We start from the raw sequence: 26,366 nt of genomic DNA, 5'->3' as shown, positions 1-26,366 counted from the left end.
GGTTGTGACTGCGTTCCTGTGGGCTTGTGTTGCGTGATCTGGCCTGCGGACGGTGACTCTGGTCTGCATGCAGGCAGCCACTGTCGCTAGGGCAGAGTTGGTGAGCACCAGGGAGTTAGATGCAGCCCTGTGTTAGCAATGCTGGTTTGGCTGGGCTAAGAGAAGTGTTCGGCTTCCCGCCCCATCGGCTGGAGGGGTAGGTTTGGGGCAGTAAACCTCTAGTTTGCAATTCCTATACTCCCTGGACTTGCACGTTTGAACCCCAATAGAGTTGGCTCATCTCCACTCTTCTGGGAGAGATACACTGAGCTCCACGGGGCCTGTCGCCCTTTGGATGATCCCCAGAGAAACCCAGGTCTGTTCTGCATGGATGAGAAAACCCGCCCAGAGAAGCAGAGGTGCCCTCACAGATTTTAAGGCCAGAACAGCTCCGTTTGATCATCCAGTCTGACCTCCTGGAGCACAGCTGAGTTCTAGCATCTCTTCCAGGCAAGCAGCCCGTTTTGATCTGAAGATATCAAGAGATGGAGAAGGCACCACTTGCCTTGGCCAGCTGGTCCAATGCTTAGTCTCCTGCACTGTTAATAATGGGGGCCTTTTTTTGAGCTTGGATTTGTCTGGCTTCAGCTTCAGGCCATTTGGTTTTCATGCTGCCTTTTTCCACGAGACCAGTGGTTCTCAACCGGGGGTATGAATACCCCTGCGGGTGTGCAGAGGTCTTCCAAGGGCGACATCAACTCTGCTAGCTATTTGCCTAATTTTACAACAAGCTACATAAAAATCACTAGCGAAGTCAGTAGAAACGAAAATTGACAGGGGTTTCAGACCCCGAGCAGGAATGTCTACACTACAATTTTTAGCCCCCCAGCGCAAGCCCGAATCAGTTGACCTGGCCTCTGGGAATCACTGTTGCGGGGTTTGGTCTGCAGTGTAGACTTACCCTTGGCCTCTCCCCATAAGGCATTTTCTCCAGTCCTCAAATAATTTTTGAGTCTCTTCTCTGCCCCTTCTCTAAGTGTTCAGTATCCTTTATAAACTCTGGTCACCAGAACTGGCTGCAGTATCCCCATAGCGGGGAAATCCCATCCCTACTCACTACTTCTCTGTGTTTAAGTCCAAGTATGACATTAGCCCTTTTTTTCCACAGCATCACACTAGCTCATGTCCAAGTGTTTGTCTCCTGTGATCCTTAAATCCTTTTCAGTCACTGCCTTCAGAGCCCCATTCCATAGCTATGGCCTCATGTCTCATGTCAAGGGTTCACTTGATCCCTCCGCCACAGTTCAACATCCTGCAGGCTAGATGGTTGTTTCCACCCCAGAGATGGCTGCCTGCCGGTGATATGTTATGTTATTATTTTTGGTTATGCCGTAGCGCCTCGAAGCCCCAGTCATGGACCAGGCCCCCACGGTGTCCAGTCCTAGACAAACATGGAACAAAGAGGGGGATCCGGCCTGAGTCTTGTTGCCTCCACTGAGTAAGAGCCACCCATGAGATCAGCCCCTGTGCTTTGGGCTCTGAGCTGGCCCAGCGAACGTGGGAGACAGAAAGGACCTGGGCACCTTCCAGTGCTGCTGACTTTGAAGTTGTGCCCAGCACGGGTCCTGGTAGAATTGTGCCCTTATGCAACAGCACACACGTCCCTCTTCTGCGGCCCACCAGCAGCTGTGCTCATGCGCCACCAGAGGACTCGCGCCCATCAATCCCGCTTGGAGCACTCGCGCCATTACCGGGGGGAAGTGAGCTGCAGGGAGGCATTCAGGGGGATCAGGATTGTGGTATGGAGGCAATCCCTATTTCAGGAGGAGGCTGGACTCCAAATCTCTGGTTGGGGGAGGCTGCAGTTCGTTGGGCCCGGGGAGGGAACTCAACATCAGGTATTTTTGCCAGGCACTTTTTGCCAAGAGAAGCTGGGCTCGCTGGGGTTCATGGCGAAATCTTGACTTGTGAAAGGGGGCCCTCCGTGCCGAGGTATCGGGTTTTGCACAGAGATTGTCCTGCAATGTAAATCGGAAACTTTGCATAGATCCGGTTGCACCGCACGCAGTGACACATTCCCCAGAAAAACAGCCCTTGTCAGCAGGAGCTACTCCCTGTAATGAAGTGGGACCGTACTCCTGGGTTCTGTTCCTCCCCCTGGCATGTGGGGCCCCCTGCGGAGGCTGCTTTCACCTCTCTGGGCTTCTGCTTCCCCCTCCTCTCCAGATAGAGATGATCACTCATCTGGAAGGGTAGTGAAGGCTGATCAACGTTTGTAAAGCACTTTAAGGCCCTGGGATGAAAATGGAGCACAGGTTTTGTGCCATGCCCCTGAGGCAGGGCGAACTTCACCTTGGAGGAATAGAAACGTTTTAATGAAATTTTAAAACCAAACTAAAACTTAATGGGATCTCCCTCCTCCGCGCACAAACACACTTTTTAATATACATTTTTCAGTGCTGTGTCAGGACAGGAGCATGGAGCCAGGGCCTGAGAGCCAGCAAATGAAACTGGCTAGATGTAGGTAAAGCTACTTTCGCTGTCCAAAGCTAAGTGAAGTGGAAATGCAGAGCATCCGTGATGAAAGTCAATTGGGGGTGTGTGTGTGTGTGTGTGTATTTCTCTTATCTTAGGGTTTTATACTGTTGCCCATCACCGTGACATCAGAGCACCTTCCACATAAAATCAATAGCATGATATATTTATAAAGAAAAAGAGAGGGAGATTATTTAAATCAGTGGTTCTCAAACTTTTTTTTTGCGGACCACTTGAAAATTGCTGAGGGTCTCGGCAGGCCACTTAATGATCTTTCCAAATGTTGATTGTACAGTTAGCTCACTATTGTAAAGGGCTTTGGATAAAAGCGCTATATAAAAAAAATTAATATTAATTAGCTTTTTTCTGTTCTACAAATAAAAGCACACAACTCATATTTTAATAGCAGTAGTCTTACCTTTCTAATACGATGGATGTGCTCTCTCTCCCCTGCCACGGCAGCCCCCGAGCTGGGGCTGGGAAGTCGGGGGGGTCTCTCTCCCTGGCAGCCATAGCCCTGGAGCTGGGGAAAGTCGCCTCTTTCTCTGGCCGCCACAGCCCTGTACGTCCCAAATTCCCCCCTCCCCCTCTTCTCACCCCACTGCCCCCTCTCATCTACCCCCTATTCTTCCCAAGGCCACCACCTCACCTTACATATGCATCTTCTCAGGGTCCAGGCACCTAATTAGTGGAGCCTCGGCTGCGCGGCTGCACTAATTAGGTGGGTGGCCCTTCGTTCTTGTGTGCGGCCGCCCAGACAGGCACCTTAGAGGGAACTATCTGTGGACCACAGTTTGAGAACCTCTGGTTTAAATAAATTTAGGTGCCGAAAGATGCAGATTGGCACCTAGTGGGAGTTTCAAAAGTGCCCACCTGCATGATCAGGTGCCTAAAAACCTTTACAAATCTGTCCCCAGGCCTTTTTAAAAGATGACGAATGATTTTAGGCACAAGCATCTGGCCCCATGGGCTCCTGAGGTCTGACTGGGGCTCCTAGGTGCTATCCCAATACAAACAGTTAGTAACAGTTGCCCCGGTTTTCAGATGCCTGTCTTGAGACCTCGTTTTTGGAAGGTGGGAACTCAGGCCCCTGGAAGATGTCTCAGGTTGTCTCAAAATTGCTAGTCCCTTTTGCAAAATTCTCAGCCTTACGCGTGTCACTTTTAGTACAATCAGCTGTTACCATACTATGGGATGGCAGGGAAGGTTTTTTGTTTTGTTTTTTTTTTAAATATTGATTTAACTTGAAATGAGTCTCTCTTTAGTGTAGCTAGATTATTCCTATTGATTTGAAACTGAGTCCCTTTACAGGTACGTGGCAGATACACAGGGTCCAATCCTGCTCTCACTGAAGTCAGTGAGTGTTGGGCTATTGACTACGATGGTGGCTAGCTGTTGCAAGATCCAGCATCCCGGACTCCTGAGAGTAGCGTTGCTGAGTCTACTGCGATTACTTGCAGGAACAAAGGTTGCGGGATTTGACCTGTTGTGCTGCCAAGTCTTTGCAATTTTATTGCGATGCTGTTGGGTTTTCTTAAAGCCCCAGCTCCTGGAGTCAGGTGATGATGTAAGAATCTTGCATTGCCGATGACTTTTATTATTATTATTATTTCTAACCTTTGGAGTTGTAGAGAGAAGCTTGCAAATTGACTGTTAAAGGCTCCAAGAGGAGAAGACAAATAAAACAAACCAGGATTTATTCTAGTTAAAATTCCACGCCTTTTGATCCAATCACGTGATTTTTTGGGGAGAGGGCATTAACTCATGTTGTTTGATTGCTTGTGGTGGGCAATACTAACTCCCTATAAATTAATAGCTTTCCTGAAACAGTGAGAAAATTACAACTGGACATCAGTTGAGATCTTATTAATTGAAGGGCCCAATTCTGCACCATTAAAGTCTATGTGGGATTTGCCATAGACTCTAAGGAGTACAGGATCAACCCTTTCTAGACTAAATTTAAAAACGAACTTGCGGGACTTTCTCTGTTTCAACCTAAAGCAGCGCCTTTCCAAAACTGAGGGTGATCTGAAATAGGGCTCCTAGAAGGACAGCACTTGTTAGGAAAAATACAGTAATACTTAGAGGCCTCTTCTCTGCCTGAAGAATACATAATAAAAAGTTGGCCCACACTAGACGTTAATGTGCAGTTTGAGCTTTTTTCCCAGCATCCTTAGATAAATGTGCTTTGGATTTACAAACAACATGCAATTGCGACGAGGCTGTCAAAGGGGCAGGTACCCTGCCTAGCCTGAGCCTCCAGAAACTCAGACTGGTCTGGTGCCTGGGGTTTGGGACTGGACTGTCTTTTTGTTCCTATATGCAGTGCCTAGCACATGGGGGCTGGGGTCCAGCTGGCCAGGGTGCTGAACGGGGGTTCAGGAGGTCAGGGATCCTGCCTCTCCTCCTGGGCGAGTCACTTCCCCTCTCTGTGACTCAGTTTCCCCTCCCATCCTTTGGCTTGTCTCTTTAGCTTGTAAGCTTTTTGAGGTAGGGACTCTCTCTCTCACTGTAGCAATAGGGTCCCAGTCTTGACTGGGGACTGTAGACACTACTGTAATACATCTCTGGCTACATCTGTCCTTTGAGAAGGGAGTGTGGTTGAGCTAGCATACTCACAATAGAGTGTAGCCTGGCTGGGCACAGGCCAGGAGGGGCCAACTGCCCCAATATGATCCTGTCTGAGATAGGAGGCAATACTCAGGGCCCCCAGCCCCTCTGCTCTGTTTTTATCATGCAAGGTCGATGGCAGCTAGCATCAGTATCAAGCTGGGAATCACGCCACCAGCTTGAAGTGCGTCCATACCCTATGTTCTAGTCTAGCTCGCTGAGTCAACTCTCCGCCCTGGGTGCCACCTCCATTTAGTCTCCTGGGGGCTGTGATACTTCGGTGTAACTCTGGTTATGGGGATGAATGTGGGGGCTGGTGGAAAGTGTTCACGGCTATCCAGGAGGTCAGGGAGGATGATCGGTGGGTCCCATCTGGCCTTTGACTCTATAAGCAATACAGACCAAGGCTATTGCCGTATAAGTAAGAGTTGGATTTTGATTTGCTTATGGCCTTAGCCGTGTGAAAAGAAATACCGCCCCAGACTTCAAAACCAGGCCAAATGGAGCCACATGCTGGCAACTCATAATCAGTAAAAACTTTAACGCACCAATAGTGGATAGTACGTGTCATCTGTGGTTCTCCAAGGAAGGTGAGTATCGTTTGTCCTGTTTTACAGATGGGGAAACTGAGGCACAGAGCAAGGCTATGGGCAAGATGGCAGTTAGGGATGGAACCCAGGAGTCCTGTTTCCCAGGATCCTAGCTACCTCCCACAGCAGTTCTGTAGCCATTTTTCACCTTAACTGTGCTTTACAAACATTAGTATGGCCCCTGGGCCCCTCCTGGGGGGGGCAAACTATGCGATTGGCCCAGCAGCCTTTCAATCAACCGGTGTTTCCTCCCCTTGGTGTTCAGGTCTGAGTTTCTGTGACCCGTCCATCTTCAGGTGCCCAAAACAGGGGGTGCAAAGCGCAATTGTCCTGACTTGGTGGCGTTCGCAAGGTGCAGGGCTCGGATGGCTGGGCCCTAATTCTGGAGAGCATGTTGGGGAGCAGGAGAGCAACAATCCCCCTGATGTGATGTATCAAGGGGAAAACATCGGTCTAGCTCTGTAACAAAAGTGCTGGTGAGGCGTCAGTCCCACAAGCCGTTCTGTGCAGTAGAACCCCGCCCCAGAACCCCATTCATGTTACCCGGGCTCGGTGCGGATGCAGGGATCCACACGCAAAGCACAGCTTCCTGGGTCTGAGACCTCGCACAATTAAAAACCCGAGGTTGCTACTTAACAAACTGTACTTTGTGCTGCAGGGGATAGTCAAATACTGATAATCATGGAATATCGGGGTTGGAAGGGACTTCAGGAGGTCATCTAGTCCAACCCCATTTTAAAGCAAGACCAACCCCAACTAAATCATCCCAGCTGGGCCTTAAAAACCTCTAAGGATGGAGATTCCACCACCTCCCTAGGGAACCCATTCCAGTGCTTCACCACCCTCCTAGTGAAATCGTGTTTCCTAATGTCCAGCCTAGACCTCCCGCACTGCAACTTGAGACCATCGCTCCATCGCAAGCCATTATTACTTGTATTGGACTAGAGCCTAGAGACATTGTGAGTGGACACAGAGTGAGCGGCAGTCTCTGCCCCAGAGAACTTAGTCAAGACAGACGAAAGGTGTTTGGGGAGGGAAACTGAGGCACCAAGCGTGGATGTCCCACTTCCCAAGTCACTCAAACAGGCCCATGGCAGGGCAAGGAATAGACCCAGTCTAGCGTCTTAGCCCTTATATCTGAATGGTGAGTAAAAGTGTTGTAGTATCATGGGTAAGAGTAATGAAGTTGTAGTGGTATGAACTGCTGTTCCGGCTTTGCTGGGAAAAGGGGAGAGGGGGCTGCTTTGCGGGGGTGTTGCAGTAGGGGGTGCACAGGTCATGAAGGGCATAGACACCCCACACACACACACACACACACACACACTCCTCCAGCTTCCACACCAGAGCCTCCTGGCCTGTGCGTTTCAGTGCAGAAATCCAGGGGGAGTCAGGCTGGCCACTCCAACCCCACCTTCGCTGCAATGAGGCGCGGCGCGTCCCCTTTGCAGAATCCGCTCCAGTACGTGAGCCACAGACAAAACACTGGGCCTTGCTGCTGCAGAGAAATCGAAGAGCAAGGCTGGGAATCGACAGTGGGGAGGGCGAGCAGCTGCAGCTGCAAGGGGGGCTAAACAGAACTGGCTGGAAAACAACCCAGTTGCCCCTGCTCCCATTGGAGCCAGGCCCCTGGTTTGAAGGGGAGCAGCCTGGTGGATGGAGACAGGGATCCCAATTCTTGTGCTAATGCCGGTGTGGCTCCACCAAGGATCTGAGCCAGAGCCCGCTGAAAACCACGGAGATTTGCTAGAGTAAAACCAGGGAGAGACCAGAAGTGGGCCCAGTCCGTCAGCCCTGCTCTTTGGAGCGATCTCTGGATCGGCTTCCCCCTGGAAACCAGACCCAGGTGCCGCTCAGGCCAAGCTTCCCCTGCCCCACACATTTCTCCTCACCACGCGTCTCACCCCTGCCCTGGTGGAACCCCCTTCAGGGGTCCAGGTATGGGCTCCACAGCCTGGTCGTCAGTGACCCAAAGCTGTTTCCCTCTGATGGCTGCTTTGTGTGAAATGACTTGTTGGTCTCAGCCCCTGTTATCAGAGACAAAAACATCCAGCACCATGATGATGCCCTTGGGGGGAACTACCTGAAATGGCTGAATTGAAATAAAAAACCGGAGGGTGGGAATCTTTGTTTCAAGGCAACTCAAAATGTCCAACGAACGTTGTTTTCTGATTCAATGGGAAAAATAGTTTTTGTTTAGGAACGATTAGGATTTTGGGGGGGGGGGAGATTTTGGTTTGGCCCCCACACCAAAAAATCCAGTGGTCGCTCAGCATTATTTTGAAGTGCAGGAATATTCCCTGCTGGAGCTCTTTGGGGCTGGAGGAGTATCTGAATTCTGCCCGATGGTTGGTCAGAAGAAATCATACGGCACTAGGATCTGTGCTTTTCTGGGCCATCTTCAAACACACTCAGAGAGCAAACAGTCTAATAGCTGTCATCCTTCGCCCTAGGAGCTCCTGTGATTGCAGGGTCTCATAGCACTTTCCTAGCATCGGTTAACATAGTCATTTGCTGGAGGGAAGGGTCAGCACCCCCATTTTACAGATGGGAAAACTAAGGCACAGAGAGGGCAGGGGATTTGCTTGAAGAGATACAGGAGGTCCGCTGCAGAGATAGGAAACCCACACAGGGGATGAGACTGGGAATCCTGAGTTCTGTTCCCACGTGCGCCAGTGGCTTCTTTTCTGTGAACTCCACTTTCCCCATCCGCAAAATGGGGCAAAAGATACTGACCCTCCGGGGGGGCACTTTGAGAGTCTTACTGGAAAGGAGCTGCTATTTGTGGTATTATAAACACACCCCTTTCCTGGAGCTGGGAATAGAACCCAGGTGTCCTGTCTCCCAGTCCTCTCCTGCTCTAACCACTAGCTGCACTCCCTAATCTAGTGTCAAAAATGTAAATGAAACATGCATGTTCCTGAGAGACAGAGCAATTGACTCCTCTCCTGTTTGAATGAGGAGATGCACTGTAACCTAGACCAAACGGCTGGGGTAAAATCTCAGGGGCTGGGGGTGACACTTGGGAGAATGAAGTCAGCAGCTGGGAACTGGCTGGGCTGCACGTTACCAGTGAGAAAATGTTCCCTGCTGTGGCAGTGGCTGCTGCTTTGTCATCTTAGGATCTGTGCAAATTCCAGCTGGGGGAGCCATGAGCCAGACTTCAGGGAGCTGAGTAATTAGCGAGCGGGGAGCTGCTCTAGATTTGATGGGCAGGTTGAGTCAGGATGTTGGCTGGGTGCAAACAGAGACAAGAGAGGGAGAAGGTCTGGGGCTTAGGCCACAAGCCTGTCATTTAGGAGACGTCCCAGGTAGGCTCAATTCCTTCTGCCACAAACTTCCTGACCCTGGGCCAGTCACTGAGAGTACCTCTATGCTGCAGTGAAAAACCTGCAGCCAGCCCGTGCCAGCTGATTTAGGCTCAGGTTCAGGGGCTGTTTAACTGTTACGCAGCTGTTCAGGCTCAGACCCTGAGTGGTGGGAGGGTCCCAGAGCCCGGGCTGCAGCCTGCGCCTGAACGTCTACCCTAAGCGTGCATCTACACTGCAAAAAAACCCTAAAAACCATGGCAATCAGTCTCAGCACCCGGGTCTACAGACTTGCAATGGCATTAAACATAGCTGTGTGGCCGTTCCTGCTCAGGTTCTGAAACCAGGCTTGGGGGGAGGGTACCCTCTGGGATGTCTACCCTGCTTTGTGAACCTGCATCTGTGGGACCTGAACTTGGTGTTTTCAAGCATCCACACTGCGTTGTAAACCTGGGTTTGCGGTTGCTGGACCCACATCTTGCAGCATACACATTGCCCTGTGCAAACCTTCTGGCTCGGGTCTGCAGCTTGAGCTGCGTCCACACTGCAAAATGACAGGGCTTTGATCAGAGTTTCAGTGGGACTCAGGCTCAGACACCCCCCAAGACGGGCCATAAGATACGGTCCTCAGGGCTTACTGACCCACATCAGACTGATTTATGTGGCGATGGATAGGGGGTTGGGGCTCAAACCTGAGTCTGACCCAGCTTCACAATGCAGTGTAGACGCACCTAGATCTAGCTCCTGGGGAGGGGGGGGGGGATGGCTGCAGGGGTTTACGGACCCCATGTCAGCTGAGGATGCAGACAGGGCCAATGAGTCAAATCTGTCCACCCTCCATCAAGGTGGCAGCTGCTCCCAGCCAGAGCAACTCTGAACATTCGGCAAGGAGAAGCCCACAATTGGGAGAATGTCACGGAGGGACATGGTGCAGATTTCTGGCCCGGTGGCTTCATGCTGAATGGAGAGCGGCTCCTGCAGCCAGGCGATTCCCAGTGCCCCATTAAAGCAAGAGAGCAGGGTTTAGTGATTTGAGCAGGGGCGGCTGGGAGCCAGAGTTCCTGGGTTCTAGTCTCTGCTCTGGGAGGGGAGTGGTTCCTAGTGGTTAGAGCAGGAGACGTGGGCTGGAGGACTCCTGTCTTCTGTTTCCATTTCCTGAGGGGAGCATGAACTAGCATCTGGGCCTGGGATCCAGGATTCCTGGGTTTTATTCCTGGCCCTGAATCTCTGCATGCCCTCAGGCAGTAGCATCCCCCTCCGTTTACCCATCTCTCCTAACACCCCACAGTGCGGGGCTGGGAAGCTCCATGACATTCCCATGGAAAGCACCAAGTAATGTTGCAATCCCTGGGTCCATTGTTTTGGCAGGGCTGGGGGCTAGGTACCAGATGGACGTGGCAGGGATGCAGACTGGTGAGCAAGGCAGGTGCCAGAGTCCATCCATGCCACAGAGACCCAGGCTGCCATGGGGGAAGGGAGGAGGAGAGAATTCCTGGCTGGTTTCCAACCGCCCCTGGGGTGCTTTATTTAAGGGAAGCCATTGATTTTTTTCTCCCTCTCTCTCCTCCTTGCAGTCAGTAACAGTCACAAGCTAGTAGTCAATAGCCCACAATTCCCTGCGCCCGATTCCCCAAGGGAGCTTTTCTGCAAGGAAAGCATTGATTTTGGATTTGCCAAAATTCGCCCCCTCTTTTTGCATCCCTCCCCCAGCCTGTGTTTATCCTCTATGCAAAGCGAGGGCAACATTCTCTATGGAGGCAAGTCCCTGGAAGCCAATTCCCGTTCACACGGTGGCTCTGGGAGCGGCCTTACAGTGGGTGTATTTACAGGAGCGGTGAATAAGACCTGGGCCCAGCTGAGAGACAGCGTCCTCTCAGCCGCCTTAAAACCCAACCTGGCCATGGCGGCTGGGTAGCCACTGTGCCATGATGGAGGCCATATTGCTGGAGTCCCGAACCAGCCAGCCTTCCTCTGGGGGCTGGAATCTCCATCCTTAGAGGTTTTTAAGACCCGGCTTGACAAAGCCCTGGCTGGGATGATTTAGTTGGTGATAGTCCTGCTTTGAGCAGAGGGTTGGACTAGATGACCTCCTGAGGTCCCTTCCAACCCTAACCTTCGATGATTCTATGAGAGAGATCAGGCCCTTTGGACTGAGCCATATCTTCTCCGAGGGCCAGCGGCTGTTTTTTAGCTCGGTAAGGTTTTGTATCCTAGCGAAGATGCTTAAAGGAAGCGTTGGCTGTTCCCAGTGTTTGTTCTCCTCCAGGGCTGGGGAAGTTCCCCCAGGTATGGGTCTTTTAAAGCTTGGGGGCTGGATCCAGTTGGGAAAGGATTGGCCATGGGGTTTTGGGGGGCGGGGCTAGGGAGAGCAGGAGAAGTGACCTTAAATGACAGCAGGTCGCGTGGGAACAGCGGAAGCAGGTGCAAATTAAATAGGGGAAAGAGGCCATGTGGAAGGAGCATGGTCCACCACTGAGTGCAGGGGGCTGCCCCAGAGAGCAGAACTGGCCCTCCTGGGCGTGAAGGTTTGAGACCTGGTGACCATTGCCCTGATTCAAAGTGTGTGTGTGGGGGGATGCTGACTGGGGAGCAGCGTACCCCCCCAGCACCGGTATAAATGCCCGCGAGAGGAGCAGGAAAGCCAAACCTTCCCAGGCGTGAAGGGGAAAGGTTGCATCCTTTCCTTGGGCATTGACTCTCCCAGCCCCTCGCCCTTCCTGGAGGGTGGGTGCCGGTTACCCCGGTGCCCCTGTGTCCAGAGAGTATCCTGCCGATCTCCCATTACCATGGCAACCCCCGCTGGGCGATTTATCTCGGCAGCGTGATTCATGGCCACACTCCCTCGTTGCCTGCGTTAACCGTGATGTCACCTGCTCCGCTCCCGGCATCTCTGTCCTGGTGTCTTGGTACAAGGACTAGAGCAGGGATAAGATGCGCTGGACCCCCCCCCCCCCGGCACGAGGGGCACCGAGAGAACAGGCTGCTCTGGTCCTTTGGGTGAATTGTAGCGGTAGGGCCGTCGCTGGAGCCAACCCAATGGGATTTCGGCAGCTAAATCACGTAGGCATCTTGGGATCCCAGCCTGGAATCTTAGGGCCAAAATCCCCCTCTCAGTCACACCTGTGAAATGGGGAAGTCAGTGACCTTACACCCAGGAATCTGAAGGGAGCTCAAAGCCCTGACTGAGGTCAGGGCCCCGTCGCGCCGGGCCCTGCCCAGACACACAGTGACCGAGATCAGGGCCCCGGCGCGCCGGGCCCTGCCCAGACACACAATGGCCGAGATCAGGCCCCATTGTGCCAGGCCCTGCCCAGCCATGTCCCTGCCCTGACATCTAGACAGACAAGTGAAGGGTTATTATACTCATTTCAGCGGCTGGGGAACTGAGGCCCAGACAGAGGACGTGACTCGTCCAGGGGAGCCTGTGGCAAAGCTGGAATCAAGCCCTGCTCTCCCAGTTCTAGTCCAGCCCCATCACCACGAGGCCAAGCGCCTGCTGGGGACTTGCTGTGTATTATAGACAACTCGCCCTGACATCGCTAGGAGCTGGGCTGAATCCAGCTTTCAGGCCTGACCCTCAGCCCCTAAGTACATTCAGTGTCCCTACCCCTCGCGACCTGCCAGGGCTTTAGCCCTAGCGTTCAGCGGCTCATCCTTTCCCTTGTTCATGCCAGTGCCACAGTCAGCGGGAACCCTGCCCCGCTGAGTTCCACAGGAACTTTGCGTTGATTTCAATGGGGTGCAGGACCTTTGGGCCTGATTTTCAAGGGACGCTGAGCCTCCCCCAGCTCCTGCCAAACCCACGGGGAGTCGCAGGTGCCCAACACCAGGGAAAAATGAGGCCTTTGAATTTCTGCCGATCCAGCCGTCTTGTGAATTTCCGGCTGAGGGCCCATTGTGACATTACCAGAGCTGTTATGGGGAATACGCTGGTGGGAGAGGGGGAGCAAGCGGGAGGCAGGGGGGAGTGAGACTGGGGTTGCAATCGGCTCTTAAAAAGAGCAATACACAAAATGGGGTGAGGAGAGAGATAGAAAAGCAGGAGAGTTTCTTTGCCAAGAGCTTTGAGATCTTCTGATGGAAGATGTCCTGGAAACAAAATCTTGTCCCCTGGGCACTCTCTTTCTTTGGAGCCAGTGGGGCTGGTCGCTGCGGGGAGGCTGGGTTAACTGGCTAGGAGGAGATTGATCCAGATGGACAATTCCTGTCATCCCATTGTTACTAATTAGAACTAGGGATCGTCACCAGTATCACCTCCGCCCATCCCGGATCCAAACTCCTCCCCATCGAAGTTTGAGGGTGTTCAAAGCCTGGATCTGAATTTTTGTGGCTGGCACCCATCTTGTGTCAGACCGGTCTTGGGTAGGGTCTTTATGTACTAAGACAGGAGACATCCCCCTCCCCCTGCCCCACACACACAAAATAGCTGTTCATCTATTCGGGGCCTCTTTGGCTTTGAAAGGGGCATCTGGCAAGAGGATGCCTTGTGTGATGGTGACAGGGTAACGGCTGCCCCTGTGCGCTAGAGCAGCTGGTTTGGCTCGAATCAGGCACCCTCAGGGCCGGATTAAGAAAGGGGAGCGATGGGCCCCAGCTCCTGCAATCGCTTGAAGGGGGCAGGAATGAAGAAAAGCTTGAAAACGTGACTGATGCTTGCCAGAGTTTGCAGCCAGCCTGAAACAATAGCTCCAGGAGGCATGAGCCACATTCTGCTTAACTCTGGAACCTGCTGCAACCTCAGTGGGAGATTTACAATTGACAGACCAGGGGCTTAATCTGAACCAGCATAGCTAGGCCTCCAGTTCCCTTCTGAAGGAGACTATGCTCGCCTCCCCCAGGGCTGCTGAGCAAACCCCGACCCCCCCTGCAAATACCATCCATGGCTGCTTCAAGCCCAGCCTGGCAAGGGTTAACGTGAAATAGGCTGTTGTTTGTAGACGCGCTGCTTGGATCTGATCAATATTTTCTATCAGCATGCGGCCCCAGATGAGGAGCCAGGCGCGGAGTGGGGGTGGGGTGGGGGCTGGTTGGGGGCGGGGGGCACAGCAGTAACTGGGTGGGGGAGGAGGGAAAGGCAGGGCCCTCATGTTTCACAGCCGTAAGACAGACACATAGATCATCGCTGGATATAGTGGTGCCACTTGGGGAGAGAAGCCTCTGTACAGCTGGCCGGGGGGGCGTGTGAGGCGGGAGGCCGGGGGGAGTGAGGGGGTGTTGCGTCACGTGGTACGCTGCCACTGGGGCCCTGGTGCCACTGGGTCACAGGTGCGCCAGGGCTGACAGAGGTGTGTGCAGGCCCCACTTACACTGCAGGTGTATTCTGGGTGGGTGTGCTTGGCATGCAGGGCAGTGTCGCCAGCTCCCGTGTCATTTGGTGCTTAAAGTCCCAGCTCCTGGAGTCAGGTGATTCTGTCAGCTGCAGAGAAATGCTTGAAAATGGGACCCCGAATGGCTAGGACGACAGGAGACAAATCAGAAGAGCCTCGGGCTTGTTGCTGGCTTAAAAATCTCATGGTTTTTAAGGCAATCTCACCATTGTGGAGTGCACAGCCTCAGTGCCGTGGCAGGTTCTACCCACATGGGCTGGGTTTGCTGGGGGGCACTAGCTCCCTTCTGCAGCTGGCTTTACAAAGAGGAAGTTTAACCTAAAGCATCCAGCCCTCCAGCTAGTCCTTCGTGTCTCTATTGGGCCTTCGTCATCCCCACCGCTGATTTCAACCCAGCTGCAGCCTCCATCTGCAGTTCTCCCGCTGGGAACTACAGAGTCACCTGTTTATCCTCTAGCGACTGACTGAGGCCCTGACTTCGGGCATGCCTGGCCACTAAACCAGGTCCAAGGACAGCTGTGCTCAGGTCCAGCCTTGGAACAGGGTTGGTTGAGTGGCTAAGGAACAGTTCTGCAGAAAAAGACCTGGGGATTACAGTGGCCGAGAAGCTGGATAAGAGTCAGCAGTGTGCCCTCGTTGCCAAAAAGGCCAATGGCATATTGGTCTGTATTAGTTGGAGCTCTGCCAGCAGATCAAGGGACATGATTATTCCGCTCTATTCGGCACTGGTGAGCCCACATCTGGAGTATTGCGTCCAGTTTTGGGCCCCCCACTACAGAAGGGATGTGGACAAATTGGAGAGAGTCCCGTGGAGGGGAACGAAAATGATTAAGGAGCTGGAGCACATGACTTATGAGGAGAGGCTGAGGGAACTGGGCTTATTTAGTCTGCCGAAGAGAAGAGTGAGGGGGGATTTGATAGCAGCCTTCAACTACCTAAAGGGGGGTTCCAAAGAGGATGGAGCTTGGCTGTTCTCAGTGGTGGCAGATGGCAGAACAAGGAGTAATGGTCTCAAGTTGCAGTGCGGGAGGTCTAGGTTGGATATTAGGAAAAACTATTTCACTAGGAGGGTGGTGAAGCACTGGAATGGGTTCCCTAGGGAGGTGGTGGGATCTCCATCCTTAGAGGTTTTTAAGGCCCAGCTTGACAAATCCCTGGCTGGGATGATTTAGTTGGCGATTGGTCCTGCTTTGAGCAGGGGATTGGACTAGATGACCTCCTCAGGTCCCTTCCAACCCTGATATTCTATGATTCTATGAGTGACCTTCAGGTTGGCCCAGTGGTTAGGGCACAGGCCTGCTTTTCAAGTGGTGTCATTCCCTGCTCTTCTGCTGAAGAGTTGGGCAAATCACTTGGCCTCTCTGTGCCTCAGTTTCCCTCATCTGCACAATGTGGATGATCGCCCTGCCCTGCCTCACAGATGGGTTGGGAGGATCCGGCCATTAATGATCACGAGGTACTCAGATACTAGGGTAAAGAAGAGGTGCAGCAGATATAAGAGACAACGGCCCAGTGACCCTCCGCATCGATCAGATGTTTGCCTGACGTCCCCTAGCCTCAGCTGTGCTGTCGGATACGGAGTCGTAAGTGCTCAGCTGGCCTTGCTGGGTTGCAGCAGGTATTACCTGGGCCCTGTCGATCCAGGAGCCTGGCCCATGAAGCACTGGACTGAGGACTCCCAAAATAGCTTGGCCTGTCTTTCAGCCGGGATCTGTGGCTGAATACAGTAGCATTTAACATCTCACCCCCGCCCACACACCCCCCCCCGTCGGCCTCTTGCTCCATCACTGGGCTCCCTTGGGCCATCCCATCCATCATCCCCAACGCACCTCCTAAAGTGCCTGATGCAATATTAATAGCAGGCGGCCGCTCGGACCCGGCTCTAGCGAAATGAAGTGACGGTTCTCATGCATTATTGGTTTCCTGAGCTGTGAACGGTTATTGACGTCCTACCTGAAGCCGGGCAGCGGTTACTCACCCGGAGCGGGTGGGGAGGCTGCTACAACATGTGTCTGGCTGCAGTGGCGTGGGGTGTGGAGGGAGAGGGTGAGATCCCTTTAAATAGCTGGCAGGCCCTCTGCCGGCGCTCACCCCACTGTGTTAGGTGCTGTACATTGTTATTGCTACAAGGTGTATTACGGTAGCAACCCCGCACCGCAGTCACGGACCAGCACCCTGTTGCGCTAAGGGCTGTCCAAACACAGACCAATAAGAGATTGTAAATTCTGTGGGGTCTTTTCGTTCTTTGTTCCTACAGCACCAAGCGCAATGGGGTCTATTTCTCTCCACTGCCCCTGCTGGCTGCCAAGAAGATGGCGGGGCTCTTAAAGCTTCAGCCATCCAGGGATTGTTAATGAAAACAGAAGATTTGTTTAAAATGAAAGTGCGCAAGGCTTTTACTACATGCAATCAAATCCCTTCACGTTTATGTTTGTTGGACTCCTTGGCCAGGCGCCCAGCTCTGTCTGGGTCTCTGGCATGGATTCTGGCTTTGCAAAAATACCCTGGGGGTTTAACATTGCAATAGAGTTGAGTGAACCATCTGCAGAGGGGACCGTCTTTTTTTTCTTCTTCTTTGCAACAGCTGTAATTTTGTGGCCATCCCCAGAAAGAGGCAATGGGCACGAGTCTCAGTCACTCAGTCCCTATGCTCATGGAAACGGTAATGGTAATGGTTTTAAGCCATCTTTGCGTTCCCCGTACTCTGGAGCCTTTTCCAGCTAGGTGTATTTTAGAGTGGCCTCAGGGTTGCTCTAACTTGTGCACTGCTACCTGTGGGCCCTGGGAAGCAGAGAATAGCCATGCTGAAATGCCTCCCCTTATGCCAGCTCCACATTAGCCAGAGAGACCCCTGCACTGGGGTCCTTTCCATCCCCTTTAAGGCCCCTTTACGCTGCCAGAGCAGCCTGCAGAGACCTTGGAGGATTGGGCCCACCAACTCAATGCCAGCTGGGGAAGCTGTTATGCAGGGGAATTCCCTGTGGGGGGCCATTGAAAATGGGGTAGGAGGAAGGGGGTGTTGGTCACAGTTTTGTCGACAGTCTACCTGCGGTTTGGGTTGTAGGTTCAGGCCAGGTTGTCTCTGAGCTGGTTGTCCCATCCCCAGTTACTGCTGCAGACTGGAGCCCACTGTGCCCACAAACTGAACCACAGCTGAGAGCTGCCCTGTCCTGGTGGACTTAGATGGGTTTTCCATTCATTCTAAACAAGGGATTTAGATACATTTTCCATGTGTCAACCCAGTGTCGCCGCAGCCAGCGTTCCTCCCAAAGTCCCTTTCTGAGGACCCCGAAGGGGGAGCGATGGGTGGAAGAGTTGTTACGAAGAGTTGGATGAGTGTTCTTTTGTCCACCAATTAGGCCTAATGTCTCACACCAGTTCTGGTCCAGTCTCACACAGCTCTGGCTCACCGGGCATGATCTGAACTCAGTCCTTGAGTTATATCAGGAGACCTGTTTGTTTGGACAAATTCAGTCTCTGTCTGTCTCACTTCTGCCCCTTTGCCCACTCGCGGTTCTTGTTCTAGGTCATCCTGACATCTCCTGAGCTCCTGTTCACTCTCTGCAGCTGAGCTGACAATTAGGGGAAACTCATAGGCCTGGCTATGGCAACAGAGCGTGAGTTGTTGGGGCAGGGCCCGGTTCTCGCTGGGTGTCATAGAATCATAGAATCATAGAATATCAGAGTTGGAAGGGACCTCAGGAGATCATCTAGTCCAACTCCCTGCTCAAAGCAGGCACAATCCCCAATTATTTTTTTTGCCCCAGTTCTCTAAATGGTCCCCTCAAGGATTGAACTCACAACGCTGGGTTTAGCAGGCCAATGCTCAAACCACTGTCCGTGCGGCGCCCAGCACCCCGGGGTCCTGAGCCCAGTTGGGGGCTTGTGTGATATAAGTTTGCACTGGTGTAAATGACTGCACAAGGTGCAGGGCAAAGGAGACTCATCCCTGGAGAAGAGAGGAAGGAGACTGGGACATGACCTAATGCCAGGGGCGAGTCTCCTTTGCCCTGCACCTTATGCAGTCATTTACCCCAGTTCAAACTTATGTCCCATATATTCCCCCATTGGCAACTGTGAGGTTCTGACCCCTTCTTCTGAAGCAGCTGGTACTGGACCCTGTGGGACGTAGGATAGCCGGCTAGCTGGACCTTGGTTCTGATCCAACCAGGCAGTCCCTATAAGCCCATGAGGTTGGTCTTGTGGTTAAAGAAACCTGGATCAGGGCTGGATGAAATTCCCATCCCCTGCCAGGGGATCAGGCATCCCCTGCTGGGACAGACACCTTCCTCCTTCAGGGCAAGCGCCAAATGGGGGTCAAGAGGAAACTTCCCGTGGGGCGGGTTATCCCTTTGCTGCAGGGTTTCTTAGCAGCTGGGAAGCTGGACAAGCCCCTGCGCTAATCCAGTCAGGCAGGTGCCCCCTGATTTGAGCTTGTGGCTGAGGATCTGGAGGGGGCCGGGGGCTCCAAGCAGCGTGTGGGAAGCTCGCCAGGGCTGGGGGGAGCCGGAGGATTCCAATCTCCAGGGTTATTGGCTGGGCTGGTTCCCTGGCCCTAACCCCACCCCACCCGCCCAGCTTCAGTGCCTCTGGGCAGCCACTCCCCACCTCTCTGATCGCATCTCCTCTTCTCTCCTTCTGCCGCAGCCTGCAAAAGGAAAGAGCAAGAGCAAGGCAAAGCCGACAGAAACCACGTCCCTAAGCGACACCGGCTGGTCTTCACAGACATCCAGCGCCGCACGCTTCACGCCATCTTCCACGAGAACCAGCGGCCTTCCAAGGACCTGCAGGTCACCATCGCCCAGCAGCTGGGCCTGGAGCTCTCCACCGTCAGTAACTTCTTCATGAATGCACGGCGCCGCAGCCTGGACAAGTGGATGGAAGAGGGGCGCCCCCAATCCTCGGGCACCCACACCTCCTCCGCCGTCACTTGCACCAAAGCATGAGGGGAAGCCAGGGTGCTGGACGGGGGCACTGCGCCAGGCTGGTGTTGATTGGGTGGGGTTTGATGGGGTGGGTTGTTTTTAATTTATCCTCTTCGGTGGTTTCTTTCCCCTTCCCCTGCCTGAGTTTTTTTTCAACTGTTTCAACAGAACCCACATGGCCCAGATCCTCAGCTAACATGAATTAGCTCCTTTGCATTGAGTGGAGGCTGGCTGATTTACCCCAGCTGGGGATCTGGCCCCAATGGAGCGATGCTGATTTACCCCAGCTGTGGATCGGAGCTTAAATAATCACAGGCAAGATCCTCAGCTGGGGTAAATAGGGCCATGCTGATTGGCACTTGCTGGGGAGCTGGGCCCCCCCCCCCCCCCCGGTTCCCCTAGAAGGCAGGGGAAGCCCATGGCTGAAGATTTGGGTGCCTGGGGGAGGTCGTGGCTCTTTAAAAAGCATTTGTTTCCTCTTGATGATTGAGCCTGTGGTTGTTTCCTTTTTTTGGAAGGTGGTGCTGCCCAGAGGTGAGAAGCAGAGCCAGGACTCCTGGGTCCTATTTGTGTCCCTGAGAGGGATGCGGTGTGGGGTAGTGGGGAGAGTTATCTGGGAGCCAGGACTCCTGGATTTGGTTCTTGGCTCTGAGAGGGGAATGATGTCTAACAGTTAGAACGATAACCTAGAAGCCAGGACACCTGGGTTCTGTCCTTGGCTCTGGGAGGGGAAATGCAAACTAATGGATAGAGCAGTTGACTGGGCGCCAGAACTCCTGGGTTCTACACATGGCTCTGACAAGGTTTCTAGTAATATCACCAGAAGCTGATGAATCAGGAGCCCTGGGTTTTGTTCCTGACTCTGCCACTGACTTGGTGTGTGACCTTGGGGCACATCACCTCCCTGTCCTGTGCCTCAGTTTCCCCACCTGTCAGAGTCCTTACAATTGCCCTACCTCTCTGGGGTGCCAGAACGCTGAATGAGCCAGTGTCTGTCAAGTGTTGTGAGAGGAAAGGTGCTCTGGAGATCCCCCCTCCAGGATATGATGATTGGTTTGGGTGGAGATTTGAGGGGCAGAAGTCCCAAGGTGAATGGGATGTTCCCCCAGCCTGGCTCCCCCTCTGTTGCTGACTGGCAGTAAAGTCAATCCATCAAAATTATCTCTGGCCACTTAATTAAGGGTTTATCTACAGGTGAGGTACTCCAGGATATCTATTCTGCTTTAAATTCATGCTCTACCTTAATCTGGATTAACTTTCCTGTGTAGACAAACCTGCCTCCTCTTCTGGCCTAAGTGTCCAGACTGTGGGCCTGTTTCTGAGTGAGCCTGATTCCTCCATGCCCAGCACCTTGTGCCGCTGTTTGCACAGGTGCAAAGTTCATTCAACGCACTACTATGCTCAAAGAGGGTGGCCTTGTCCACCCGCTCAGCACTGCTGTCTATGGCTGCGCAAGGTGCTGTGCAAATGAATCCTTGAACCCAGTGCGTGGTGGCAAACAGCCACAGCTTCTGTTAACAGCAGTGGGAGGTGGGGATCCTTGGTGAGGCTCGGGCGGGGGGGTGTTGGATTGCAAATCACGTCTCGTGGTGTGGCTCCCCGAGTGGCTTCTCCCCAGTGCGCATATGGAGGTTTTCCCCGGGGAGCTTTTGGCATATCAGTTTAAACAGCAAATCCCTGGGAATATGAGTGGTCCCTTCTGCAGGGGGGATTGCTGGCAACCAAGTGCTCTGCACCCAGCTCCCCTTGGTCCTGCCCCATGTGAACAGCCCAATAGCATCAGCTGACTGCTTGCTAAGATCTGTGAGCTAAAGCCCAGATCCTCAAAGTCATTTAGGTGCCTAACTCCCATTGGTTTCCTGTGGGGAGTTAGGCACCTAAAGACTTTGAGGATCTGAGTCTTGGCGCTTTGAAATCACGAGCCCTGATTCTGTCGCCTTGATGCCAACACTTACACCAGTGCAAAGTGAGTGTGAAACACTCCTGTGCTGATGTGCTCATCGTGCATGACTGGATCAGAACAGTGGGGGGGGTCTCATGCTCGCTTTGCACTGATGCAGCGACCGCATGGGGTGCGGAGCCATGGGGAAATCAACTCAGGGGGGAGTGGGGCAAGGAGCCCATTCTGCCTGCGGCGGGGAGCTTGACCCCATCTGGATAAGACAGACTGGCTTTGAGCTTTGCCCAAACATGACCCAATCCCCCTCCTCCCCACAACGAGGATGCTTGGAAAAATCAAGGGGTCTTTTGTCTTGTGTCCCTTCCATGGATGCCTCTGCCGGGGTGGGTCCAGGGGGGTTTTCTGGGCCCATAAGAGCCATGGGCAATCTCTGCCTGGCCTAGAGGGGACTGGTGCACTGGAGAGGCCTGGACATGTAGATAAACCAAACCCATCCTGAAAGCTTCCCAGGTGCAGAGCCTCCAAGGGGTTGGGCCGTAGCACCCATGGAAGTCAAGGGGGATCTGGGTTTTTGGGGCGCTTATAGGACTGCCTACACTCCCTCCTCCCTGCCCTGCTAGTGCCTGGGCTAAGGGCATTAGTATGGATTGGACAGACCAAAAAACAGGCTCCAATCCCCTCTGGGAGCCTTGGGAGGGTTCAGAGCTGGAGCTTGACTTCATAGCTAAGACCTGGTGCTTTAAAAATCCTCCTTGGTTTGCCTCCCAGCGTCTCCACCCTGCCCCCACTGGAGTCGCCCACCAACCTCTCCCGGCGCCTCACTGGGGTCCGGATCCCCTGCTTCGGGGAGGTGGCAACTCTTTTTTTTATTTGCCCTGCACCTGTCTGTGCATGACAGACACCCTCTGGTTCTCTGTTCAGTGGAGCTCAAGGGGAAGCAGGATACAGCAAGAAATAGAATAAGAGTCTGACTAAGGTGCCCATCACCCTGGTATCTGTGCGCCCTCTGGGTGGCGGGGCAAGGTGGTGCCCTGAGACCATTTCGAAAGCGAATGGGATCCCCATGCTGGGAGTCGATAGCATGCGTCTGGGGCAGGACTGAAATCCTGGCACAGCTGACATTGATGCCCAAACTCCCCAGGGGCTGGGGGGGGCTTTCACCCGAGATGTTTCTGCACCAGCGTGACTATGCTGGTGGTGGACACGTTGTGCTGTTGTAAGACAGGACTGGCGCCAGCGTCACTGTGGCCGATCAGCTCCCAGGGTCCCTCCTGCGGGTGGGAGCCCCGTTTTGCACAGGGCAGCATGGCTGCAGGAGGGGGTTGAAACCTGGGCCAATTTCCCTCTTCTACCCCAGCACCCGAGATCTTTGCTTGGCAGGCATGCTGCCTGCTTCTACAAGATGCAGGTGTCATTTAGGGCTTGTCTACACACTTGCACGCTTGCACTCGATTAACTAGACCGCTGTATGGACATATTCTATCCAGGTTTCAGAGTAGCCGCCGTGTTAGTCTGTATTCGCAAAAAGAAAAGGAGTACTTGTGGCACCTTAGAGACTAACAAATTTATTTGAGCATAAGCTTTCGTGAGCTACAGCTCACTTCATCAGATGAATTCAGTGGAACCTGGTTTAGCTGGCACATGGGGCCAGACTAAACCCGCTATACGTCAGGCTTAAAGCCATGCAAGAGCGTCAACACACACAAAGGTGCACCAATGTAAGTGAACTGGTTTCAAAATCACACCTGTGGTTGACCCGTGATGCTCCGATCTGAGTGGTTTGTCAAGTGGTTGACGCTTCTGGGGTGAAATGAGTGAGCCAGAGGCAGCCTGTCCTTAATGATCTCCACTAACCCCTCCTGTGCAGCACTGCCAAGCTTCCGTTTCTATGGAGCGGGGCTGATCCCAAGCTGGGACGACCACAGTCATGAATCAATAACCATGCGGCTGTGCTGAAAGGCCTCAGCCCTCCCGACGCAGTGTGCACTCGTCCTGATAAACAGCACAGGTCAGAGCCGCTGCTTCTTTGGCGCAATGCTCATTCCCCCAGCTGAGACCCTGCCCCATCCCTCTGCTACACCAGGGCCCTGGGAAATCCACCCCCAACTCCTGGGGTCAGTTGCACATAAGGAAGGATCTGACCTAGAAAACCCTGCCCCGGATTCTGCATGAACGCATCAGACCCGGCCGAGACTCTGCTGGCTCCATCTCCCCTTTGCTGTCTGAAAGCTGTCCCCAACGCAAACCGGAGCGACACCTCCCAGGAGTCTGGATCCCACTGCCTGCCCAGCCGCTCCTCACCCGAATTTGTCCCATGTGTGTTGTGCGAATCTATTGTTTTGTCAAACTGTGGCAAATTTCTACCTCACTTTGTCTCTTGCACCAAAGATACCAAAGATTTTGCAAGGAGTCTCCGTGTGGGTGCCTATGTGGGCCTGCAGGCGTCTGTCAATAGCTATATTTATAGATATATATTTTTTGCATGGCTTGTCTCTTGAAGTGCTCTATGGTGTCGGACTGTCATCCTGCAGAGCTAGTGATGTGACCTAGATGCATCATCTGTCCTAACCCAGACAACAATTCTTTGACATTCCCCATGGTCCCCTGCTCTCTGGATGTTATCAATATAATGCACTTTAGTGAGACACCTGTAACAGTGATTAGGTTCCAGCCGTGGCCAAACAAGGGACAGACCGTTGCTGTTCTGCTAAGGAGTGACTCTCTGTAAAAGCAGGATGGTGGGGCCAGATTTGTATTTATTGTGGCTCCGGATTGGTTTACAAGGCTGTTGTGCAAAAAGATCCAAAGATTATTTTTTGGCTCGTTCCCGCCCCCCCCTTAACTAAGCAAGAAACGTCCTCGGGGCAAAGATGTTTCCCCACAAGCTATCAGTGCTGCAAACTTCTGCTGGGCTCTGAGAATCAAACTGGGTTCACTTTGAATTGGGAATTATCCCCAGTAACAAAACCTCTGCCTGCTAAAAATCCTGCTCTGGGCAGCTCTGCTGTCTCCATTGCATAGCATGCCTCCATGTCATTCCAGCCGGTGCACGCTTCCCTGGCTGCACAAGCACCTAGGACCTTTGCTGGCTCCTACATCTGTTGGGGAGATTTTCAATGGGAACCTAGGAAATAACTGTATTCATGAGGCCCAAGCCAGGCTAGAACCTGGCTTCGTCCCCCACAGCCTGCAGGGCAATTGGGAGCATTAAAAACACCCCTTTGCCCCTCAGTTCAGCAGCTATGAGCCTGAATACACCCAGGGAGCAGAGCTACTGAGCAGAAACGCAACACTTTCTTGCAGTTGCTCTGACTCCCCTGGGGACAGCCTCTCAACCTTCCCTTCAGAGCAAGGGGCAAACCTCAGACGGCTGGGTCCGGATCAGCGTCCCAGAGTCCTGGGACAGACCCAAACCCTCTGCTCTTCCTGTGTATGAAATCCAGGCCCCTTTGGGAGGTTTCTCAGGGGACTCTGTCTCCATTTTAGGTGAGAAATACGGCAGGAGCCTTCCTAGTGTAGCGGTGTCCCTGGGTGGGTCACGAGCGAATGCAGAACCGCTGGATCTAAAAGCCTGAGCTGCCCCTACCTGAATTAGAGAATGAAGGGTGAAATCTTGAAATCAATGGGAGTTTTGCTAATGACTTTATTGGGGCCAGGATTTTGCCCCAGATCTGTTGGCTCAGAGAGACTAGTGGGCTGCTGAAACTCTATACGCGGACTGGCCACTGGGGCTGGGGCAGGGAGCTCCCGTTGGCTTGGGTTACACAAGCCCTTGTGGGTGCTTCCATGTGGAACCAGATGAGACAGCTGTCACCACCAACACAGACCATCCCCCGGGAGCAGGAAACAATCCAGCACTTTGAAATGGTTCTGCTCAAGGGCTTTGATTGAGTTTCAGGCAGGGCTTTATTCTGCCCGAGCTACTTCACCACAAGCCGGGAAGGTCAAGACAGGGATCCCCAAGGATCAGAGCTGTTTGGGTCCAGGTTCCCGCTCTCTTTAGTATCCTGATTTCCCTCTGGCCCTTTGACTCTCTAGTGGGGACTCTCAAAGGAGCTTTGAGGCATCGCATTGAATGGCAGTGCGAGCTGAATGCCTAACTCCCTTAGACTCCACTGGAAATCCCAGTCTCTCTCCAGTAATCCCAGTTGCTGGGAAATGCTGGTGATTCTAAGGACACGAACCTTGCCCACTCCCCACTGGTGTCTCTCAAGCAGCGGCCTTGTCTGCCACTTGGGAGGCTAAAGGGCATCTCTTTTAACTTCCAGGTTTACACTGGAACTGGCAACATCAAAGAGAGAAAGAAAAGACCTGGACAATTCACCCCCCAGGGCACAAAAATGGGATTCTGAACCCATCCGTCCCTAAACTTGTGATGATAGATACCATCATCCCAAGACCACCTACCTGCTGACTATACCTCTATGCCCTGCCTTTTGGTCTTGGTCAGGGGTATTGTTTCCCCTACACAGGACTCTGCTGGTGGGAGCATGGGGATAAAGGGAAAAAGCTGTGGAGGCTCCTCGGTGGAAGCTCTTTGGGCCCTCTTGTGCGTCAGGCATGGTAAGATTCTCACCCACTACTGCAGTCCAGCTCTGAGAGGTGCCTCTGCCAGCCAGCCCCCAGCACATCCCTGCTGCAGAACTGGCAGAAGCCAGTCAGAGAGAACCACAGGGTCTGGCTGGGTCCAGCAGCCTCAGTCAAGAATCCCCTTTATATTCATTGCAGCCCAGCCTGGCCTCTTCTCCACAGTGAGGAAATGGGAAGAATCTAGCAGCAGCTCTGAGCATCATTTGTTCTTAGCCATGTGAGCACCCTGCCCTCTGTTCCTATCTGTGCACAATGCAAACAACTGCTGTGACACCCCTTCCTTCATTTCCCTGATGCCATGTTCTGGCTGTGGCAGGCTGCACGGGTTCGTACAGAACGGTGGGCCTGATTCTCAGTTACACGCAGGCCTCTTTGTGCCACACTGATAATGTACAGGGGGTCTTAAGGTGGGTGGGAATGGGACTAGCCCCCTGAGCATAGCTGCCCTGCCAAGGAGCCTCCTGGATCCGTGCGGCTGCTGCTGGGGGAGCGTCAGTTCCTTTTGATTGCTGTCCAGAACTGGGCCCTGTGTCATCCCACTGCAAACACATCCCCAAACCTAAATCTGAATTCTGTCACTGAATTCCTTTCTCTCTTTTTGGCCG

The 26,366-nt window shown here is 53.1% G+C and overlaps 1 protein-coding gene across 2 annotated transcripts in view; it reads left to right on the top strand.

Moving 5' to 3' along the window:
* The window catches only part of LOC119847904 (hepatocyte nuclear factor 6-like), a 39,326-nt gene extending 13,498 nt beyond the window's left edge, over nt 1-25,828 (top strand). The window contains exons 2-3 of one of the 2 annotated variants that reach the window (XR_006276912.1): nt 18,994-19,805; nt 23,255-25,828. Coding sequence is in view for 1 of the 2 variants with exons in the window: in XM_038383121.2 (XP_038239049.1) it covers nt 18,994-19,292 (299 nt within the window). In the remaining variant the exon portion in view is untranslated. The remainder of the gene's footprint in view (nt 1-18,993; nt 19,806-23,254) is intronic. The other variant, XM_038383121.2, reaches the window with a different exon arrangement.
* The last annotated feature ends 538 nt before the right edge of the window (nt 25,829-26,366 follow it).

Source organism: Dermochelys coriacea, chromosome 24, assembly GCF_009764565.3.
Source record: "Dermochelys coriacea isolate rDerCor1 chromosome 24, rDerCor1.pri.v4, whole genome shotgun sequence".
In the NCBI taxonomy this organism is placed as follows: Eukaryota; Metazoa; Chordata; order Testudines; family Dermochelyidae; genus Dermochelys; species Dermochelys coriacea.
This window is presented reverse-complemented; position numbering and strand designations above follow the sequence as displayed.